An 8,736-nucleotide genomic window follows, 5' to 3' on the forward strand; every position below is an offset into this window, starting at 1 on the left:
GGGAATAAATTTGGAGTATTTTGCTGTGTGTGTGTGTTTTTTTCTTTTCTTGTTTTTTTCTGCCACGTTCCTTCCAAAGTTTCAAGTTTGCAAATGGGGGAAAAAAGATCCTGGATAGATCTGAGTCTTGCATACTTTTATTCATGTCTTTGAATGCTTTGTAAGGAGGGTCAGAGCTCAGAGGGGGGAGACCTTTAAACAGTTCACCACACCTTCACATCAGTAGTGACAAATGTCCATCACAGATATAAAGACCATCAACATGTCGGGGCTTCAGTCTCCCTGTCCCAGACCACACCTCCACAAGATATGCAACATACAGAAAATAAATAGATGCATGTTAAAGGTCATTTCCATATACAAATATATTTTATGAAGCTTATTGTACAAGCATTTCTTTTTTTTCTTCTTACCTACAGCGTAACATTTACAAGATAGGATTGAACAGTGAAGTAGAATAACCTCTTATAAACTGCTGATATACTGTCCTGTATATACGTGTCTGTGATACCTGCACTCCAACAGACGTTAGTGAAGTTTAGACCTGGGTTGAGTCTCAAATGCAGCAAAAAGCATAGGCTCTGTAAAAAATAAAACAACTGGTCAGCAGGCGTCATGGCTGCAGTGTTGCACTGGTGCAATCAGAGGAGGCCACTCCACTCTGCAGCATGCATTGCTAAAAAAAAAAAATCTGTATTGGCACAAGATGAGGAAGCACAAACTGGAAAAAAAAAAAGTGTCAGTACAAAATATATAAAGTTAAACAATCTGCCCATAGCTATTGACACAAAATAAATGTCTCTGTAATATCAAAATAGTGAATTATTTGAAATACATAATAGAATAATTTCCACTGACGAGCATCCTTATCAAAAGAATATGCACTATGTTCACTCACTGTCAACTATTTTGTACCATTAAAAAAAAAAAAAAGGTTCTCAGCTTTGACTTCAGCTTCATAGCAAACTGAGCTGAGAACAGCCAGGTTCCTCTGACCAGCTCATGAATCAAATCAAACTTTTGAAAAGCAGAAATCCACCCATTCAAAAGGCACTTCCATCTCGAGGAGACAATAGAGTGTCATCGACATACAGGGAGCTATATACAAACACAATGTACAAAGTCTATAGAAAAACAAAGGTTGCTGCTATGTTTCTGGATAAACATTTGGTTTGATGAACTCTGACAATAATGCACGACCTGAGGCAACGTTTACGACACGTTGGCTGTACCCCCCCACCCCCAGATGTGCCAGATGTTTAAAGTTGACCTGTTGTAAGTTACAAGTGATCAATTAACACATCTCCTCATGATTTATGTAAAAACCACTCTATACAGTAACGTTAAAGGGTTAATGCGACCCAGAAAAACAGATCAGCTCTCCCTGATCAATCAATTATATATTATATGTATTGCTCATCATATTCATTATTTATTTATTAAGAAAACCGCTGAGAAAAGTAGGTTTTTAAAAAAAATCTATGCCGTCAAAAAAAAAAAGAAAAAATTCTCTGGCTCACAATATACAGCTCATTTTTGTTTTTCTTTTGTATCTTTATCTCAGAGGTGTCCTTCCACACAAGATAGTCCCGTTCACTGTAAACCAGAGGTTCGGCAAGTTTCTCTCTAATCAATTAGGCTCATTTACGCTGGAATTTGCTTTGTTGTTTGTTCACATGGTGCTCTGGTCCACAGTCACATATTTTATATATCTTTATATCACGTATTGTACGTCTGCTTCAGAGGTCTGTCAAGCAAGCATAACATAACATTTGGAACTTCCTGGTAAATTTTTTTTTTTCCAGAATAAAAATAAAATTCATAAAAACAAAACAAAAAACAAATACCAACTGAACATTCTTGTGTGTTTATTATGAAGGGAAATCACTTAGAGAAATGTTTTCTGTTGTTAACTGTTATTGCCAAGATGGAGCACTGTCATAGCACCAATACGCTCTTTGCACTGTGCACTACAGCGACTGTGTGAGGTCTAATAATGTGATTAGACAGATCACTGTCGGTTTTGGCCTGTGAGCCACCAGTGATGTAAACAGTGTCAATTTGATTTGTACGTCACCATCACAACCTTGAAAACATCTGGGCATACTTCAATGAAATTAGCTAAAACAAAACATGATGATGATAATGTTTTCAAGGCAACACTGATTCCAGACCAGCACTTTATATTGACTCGATACCGACTTTTCTAGAGGCATTCTGAGAGTTTATGATAGTTTTTCCTCATAGTAAATGTCATTACATGCTGTATGACTCTGAATTGTAATGTCAACATCTTCTGAACTGAAACAAAGCCAAAAAAACAAACCAGGTCCCCTCACACCAAGTCCCGTGACCTATTTGATTCCTCTCTGAAATGATTGGGTCCAACAAAGGTTTCGAAATCCCACACAAGCATCAAGTGGCTTTGAGAGTCCGATGGGTTTTTTTTTTACACTTGCACTGTAGCTCTTGTTTAATATAGTAGTTTCTCCTCTTGATATGTTCGATCCCTTTATCTTTCAAAAATGAAATCTCGTAAAGCTTGATCGTTTTCCCATGGCGAAGCAATGGCATCGTGTGTCTCCTCCAGAAACTGCCCATGCCGACTGTTAATGAAGACCACGAATGAAAAGTAGCTTACTCTTCCGGATATAATAAACTCTTAAAATGCGGGTTTTCTGTACAAACACGGGAGCAGTGATCTAAACACAGATATGTAAGGCTATCTACCGTCTACATCACAAATTCTGGCTTTGGAACCTAATATATCTCTCTATAGCAGCCAAGCCAATAATTATACAATAACTTCTCATATAGTGAATAACACAGTGATAGTACAGACATAAATACATACACATAGTAACAAAAAACCATGCAAGTGCGAGCAGAGGTGACTTTGTGGTAATGACCAAAGACAACTTCAAGCTATGAAGAAGAGAAAGATGAGAATGACCCCCCGCCCCCCCGCCCCTCCCCCACCTCAGTTCAAACTGAGATCATTTTTTCCTGAAAAGTGATTTTTCCTTCAGTTTTTGTCTCTTATGCCTCGATCTGTGTTTGTAAAATATCTTGAGAGTGAGTCTGTGATCGCGTTCACCCTGCTGTGATCGCCCACCTGAGCAGCGATGATGAAGACACGGGGGGATAATAAGCAGTCGAGGTGAAATCGGAGCGTGGAGATTTTGACTTTTCCATTCCAGTTATCTTCCACGAGGATAACTCACACGATCCATCCCTTCCCACGAACGGACCAGTCTCCTCTTCACCCGGAACAACAGGCAGTAAAAAAAAAAGCTCTCCTCCAGTGCAAAAGGGAAGTTGCGTTTCAAAATGGGTGTTTGGAAATGAGTGTATAGACTAAAAGGAACAGGAGGAGAGAGTTGTTGTTTTTGGCTGCATGTGCTGACTTGTTTTTTTTTTTCTCTTTCTTTTCTGTGTGACATTTAGTTTTATGTGAGAAGGCTTTGAAGGAACAAAACAAAACAAAACAAAAAAACTATCTACAGGCGCAGGAATCTACAGTCATGTTGGGGTAGACTTTGAGCACCACGTTCTTGTCCTCGTCGAAGAAGAGGATGCTGAGGGAAGACATCTTCTCTGGGACGCAGCACGGCTCAGGGATGCCGGGGACAACGCCCACTGCCCGCACTATGCTCTGGATGGTGGCGTGGTTAGAGGGCTTCAGAGCCTAAAGCAAAAGGGACGAGAGGATTATTCAACTTTATCAAAGGTTTTAATTAAAATGCATTGAGAAAAGAGGAATAAATCTGTAAAGCAAACATTTGCCTTTTACACTATTCAGTATTGTATTGTTATGTAACTTTTATTTTAAGACAAACTTGAAGGAAAGATCTGACAGCTTGGGTTTTATTTTGAAAACTCATTCCTCCCGCTAACATATTACCAAGATCACAGAAAGCACCATTGGAGAATCTTACAATTGTCACTGATAGCATTTGTAATAACTTACAAGCTAGGTTTTTAATTCTATTTTGAACTAGTGTGTTTGCCGTAATTGTGGATGCAAATCGTTTTCTTGTAGTTTTAGACATTTCAGGTGCATAAAGTGGTTTATTTAATCTTGCAGTCAGTCTGATCATCTGAATGCTCATTTGATGTAACTTTTGGGGGCAGTCTTATTGCAACCAGAGGTGAAATACACAGAACTAAGACCCAGGTTGAAATAAACTTCTTCTTTTTTTCCATCATATAAAGGTATCTACCTTTTGGATCCCAGCTGACAACTTTCACAGTTTATTTGCCATGTTAGCATACCTATGATTTAACAGTGCATCCAACGTGCAGCTGCAGGTAGATCAAAGTGGTGACGGCCTGAGAGGAAGCCAGCGGTTCCCACACACAGCTGTATCACCTGATCAGCTGCTTCAGGTCTTAGTGGGATCCACTAAAGTGACAGCAGGGATCTTCCCGCACGTCACGGAGCGCCTTTTAATAGCAGCTATTTAGCAGCTTCTAAAGCTCGGACCTGACAAAGGAGAAGCAACATCACAGGATCACAGGCCTGTCGGACTGAGCGGCAAACCTTCAGGAGAGGGAGGGATGGGGAAGGAGGAGGAGGAGGAGGAGGGGGTTGCCTCAGGCCCTGGGCCTTACTTCTGGGACTAATTACATCCAACTACAAAGGCCGGTGACTCCGAGGTAATGAATTAAGTGGATGGAGCTCGTGCATTCCGGCCGTGTTTAAAATACCTGTGATGTTATCTTGTCACCAGGGGGCCACGAGCTGCAGGAGGGAGCTGGTGTTAAACATCAAGTTTTTTTTTTTCTTCTTTTGTTTCTTTTATTTCTTTGTGATCTCTGTCAAAATGTGCAGAACCACTTGGTGTTAGAGAAACTTTTCCTCAAGGTCCTCCCTGCAAGGTTGGACCTCCTCAAGAACTTACTTTGCCTTGCCTTGCCTTGCCTCAAGAACTATTATAAGGTCTTCCACCTGCTCCTTTTGGAAGTTTGACCACTTCAGCTGCACGTTTAGCACAGTAGGTCTTCACCTTGGACTAATCATTGTTTATTAAATTGTGTAAATTTAGCTCTGATACAAATCTTCAAAGACCTATTGATCTTCATTCCTTCAATATTCTATACGCGGGATAAAAGGCAGGAGGAGGAACTGCTACCAGTGTATCTGGTTCATCTTTGGCAGTTGAAGATTAAAGCAGATGGCATACATTTCTGTCTGTGGTATTATCATCTATAATATAAGACAGATAGGCCTCAGGGGCTTCTGATGTAAATGTTCTGAATTAACATAATACAGAGCAGTAACAGTGGCAGTAAACAAGGGAGCAATAGCCCAGCGTAGCCTGTTATATTTACATAATGTTTCCCATATTGCATGAATAAAGCGCAAAAAAACATATAATGAGGCCGTTTGGTCAACAGTTCCTGGCCTACAGTCTAGAATCGGTTGGGAAAACCAGATTGTATGTTAGAAGTGTTGGACCAAGGCCTGGCGTGTAACCTCAGGCCTTCAAACCCTCATTATGAAAAGGTGTAAAGGTCTCTGGGTAATGATTGGGTCAACCACAGAGTTATTCCCTCTTGTTTCATGCAAATAAAATCTAAAGGCCTGGAATCCCAAGACAAAAGAACCAGTACTGGTGGAAGTGTTAAATTTGCTGCCTTGATTGATTTTGATTTATCTAAGTTTCATCTTGCATACATACTAGGTCACTACAGGACTCTGAGTCTCACCTTTGGCATGGGGAACTGGCAGGACCCTGAGCAGTAGTATGCGTCAAACGACTTGGGCGATATAATCCATTCACTCCATCCGATATCGGCAAAGTCCACTTTCAGGTACCTCCGCGCGCAGTTCCTGGGCTCGTTCCACTGCTTCTTTCGCGCCTTTTTAATCGTCTGCTCGTCGAACTGCAGCAGGGGCATCTTGTGCCGCTGGTTCTTGCGAGTCTTTTTCCGCGGCCGGCGGGCCTGCTTGTTTTCAAAAGGTTCGTACGGACTCGTCTCGTCCCAGCCGGTCGTCTCGTAAGGGTACTCGGGCCCGGGGAGCTCGTTGTTCTGCAACGGGAGCAGAACGTTCACCGAGCGTTTTTGTCTGGGCTGCGGCTGCTCTTGCTCGGTGTTGTTGTGCTCACGCAGTCCCAGTTTGTGGAAGCCGTGTGCGGCGGAGCCCTCCCCTCCCACCGAGTGGTGTCTCTGCAGGGTGGCGACCACGCTCTCGGGCTCCGAAATGGCAGAGTCGTTGGCGTAGACCAAGACGTAGGGCGAGCGGTCCGACAGGAGCTTCTTCCACGGCTGGGGCCCCTGCGAAGCCACGTCGATCCCGATGAGCAGCTCGTCGTGGTGCTTGGCCTGGTTGACCACGCGAGTTATGTCCTTCCACTGCCAAGATATGAAGTCCCTGTAGAGCGTGGACACGTTGATTCGAACGTGTCCAAGAGTCCTCATCTTGTTATCCGTGGAGGCAAAGCTCCAGATGACCATGTGGATGTGGCTGTGCCTCCGGGGGCCGTGGCGAGCACAGCTTTTGGACCGGGAACAGCCCTGGGTGCCGTTCTGAAGGTCTCCGATGTAATAATGAAGAGTGGCCGACAGAACGTCTTCTGACTTGGTGAGAGAAGTGAGGTTGAAAATCTGCAGCTGCTTCTTGTTGATGGTACCTGTGCATATAACGATAAGGAAAACACAGTTATCACTTATGATGGTCATGATCTTATTAAATAAGAATGCTTTTATTGATAAACCATAGTTTGTGTCTTTAAATTATGAAAAGATCGGATTAAAAACTGAACATAAACTGATTTTCCTCCTGGTTTCTAAGGACAGTCCACACTTTTAACAGCTGTAAAATGGACCCTTTCTTCTGAGGATAGTAGTTCCAGGGGAAAATCTTTCTCAGTGAATCATCCCGAGTAACCAGGACAATGTTTCTGGAAAGAGACTTTGTTTTAAATAGTATTCCAGTGCTTTAAGCAACACCATTTAAATTCCTCTCATGTTCATTGTAACGGGGTGGAGGCTGTAACCTCAAGATATCCCAGAACCTGGCCAAATAAAACCAAAACCATCTGCCTGGCTTGATACCACTGGGGGTTAAGTGAAAAGAAAAGAAAAAAAAAACAAAAAAACATGTTAGTAATTTGGGTGAACTGACCCTTTATAAGCTTTGATATGCAGCTAACAGGCGATAGGAGGCAGTATAATCTAAGAAAAACTTGACCCCGAGTGGAAACTGTCTTCACCAGTCTCCGTGTCCCGGTGATAACAACACAGCGAAGCCTCCAAGTCATTTCGGCCTCATAAGATTTAATTTATTATAACACATCCCGGAGAAAACACATGTAAAAGCACTTTAAATGCAGAATCTCAGTGTGCAGTGAACACACACACATGCACATACACACACACACTCTGCTGCCTGCAACACACACACACACACACACACACACACACACACACACAGGCAGACTGGGCAGCTGCCAGATGCTGGCTCGAGGGAAAATCTGTCTAGACTATCTGACAGTAAAATCTTAAGGCGTGAAAACAAATGTGGCGGCAAACAATTTTGAGTTATATGCGGAGATGTGGTGCGGAATCTCTGCCTCTGGCACCGGGAGGGAGGAGGTAACAGGTTGATCACATTTCCATGACTGGATCAACAGGTGGATTTCAGTTTCAGCTCAGCAGACTTTTGCACATGAACGGCACCGATTTCCACCCTTAGTTTATTAGTTTTAAGGCTAAAATCTGGATTATTATTCTTTCTTTATTGACGTTAGTGTTTTTTTTTCTTTTCTTTTTACAATACGGTTAAATTGCGCACACGCTCCACAAAGAAAAGGCTCGTTGTTGCACTTGTGCGTATAAATCAAAGTGAGCAAAACTGAAATAAAAGTATCTCCTGTGTCTATACATTCAGTCGTGTACGTGTTCCCTCTCTAGACTGGTACAAACCCGGTGGTGTAAACATGCGTAAAAGTTTGGATACGTACCCCAGTGCGCTTTGAAACTGCGGACGGTGTTTCCGTCCTTGAAGGGAAATCCAGCCCGGTTGTACTTGGCGTAAAGCATCTGCATGTGTTCCGTCATTGTATCCTGTAAAAGCAGATCCTGCTCTTCCTTCGCCGGATGCTTTTTATCCACCGAATGCGTAAAATCCACCTTTCGTCTCTCGGGGATATTGTCTGTCTTCAGCATCGCGCAGTATCCAACGCACAGATAACTCCATCCGTAAAGCAGCACGACCACAAACCGAGAGTAGAGAGCCATGCTCGAGCCAAAGCGAAGGTAGCAAAGATAAAAAAAATAAAAATAAAAAATAAAACAGCTGTGGAAAAACCTTGAAGTTGTCCCTATCTCCAAAAGGACATACCATCACCTGAGGAACAGTCCTCTGTGGGGAAATGAGACCATCACCTCTGATACCAGTTCACAGCGAGAGAGAGGAAGGTGGACAGGACAAGAAAGTTCAAATATATATATAATAATATATATATATAAGAGCGTTATCCAAAGTTGTCTCTCTGCTTTTGATAAGTTGCAGGTCTAAACGTGCTGCAGGCAGCAGATGATAAAAGTCCCACAGAGCTGAGCCGAGCTGCTCCTGGTTCAGTATCCGAGCTCTGAGCTGATTTCTGGGACCAGCAGTCAACCGTGCCCCCGTCTCAGCTTTCATTGAAGGTAAAGCATGTTGTGCTTGGTATTATAGGGCTTGTGGGACCAGCTGGGTATTCCTCTCTCTCTCTCTCCCTCTCTCTC

The 8,736-nt window shown here is 42.6% G+C and overlaps 1 protein-coding gene across 1 annotated transcript; it reads right to left on the minus strand.

Moving 5' to 3' along the window:
* Window positions 1-2,331: 2,331 nt before the first annotated feature.
* bmp3 (bone morphogenetic protein 3) lies at window positions 2,332-8,736 on the minus strand. Its single transcript, XM_085785890.1, has 3 exons — window positions 7,971-8,736; window positions 5,713-6,638; window positions 2,332-3,688 (listed from the first exon to the last, which is right to left on the minus strand). Exons 1-3 carry the CDS (start codon window positions 8,245-8,247, stop codon window positions 3,497-3,499), a joined length of 1,395 nt encoding a protein of 464 aa, XP_085642016.1. The 5' UTR covers window positions 8,248-8,736; the 3' UTR covers window positions 2,332-3,496.

This window comes from Trachurus japonicus, chromosome 9 (assembly GCF_045865225.1).
Source record: "Trachurus japonicus isolate A0001 chromosome 9, Traja_1.0".
Taxonomy (NCBI): Eukaryota; Metazoa; Chordata; class Actinopteri; order Carangiformes; family Carangidae; genus Trachurus; species Trachurus japonicus.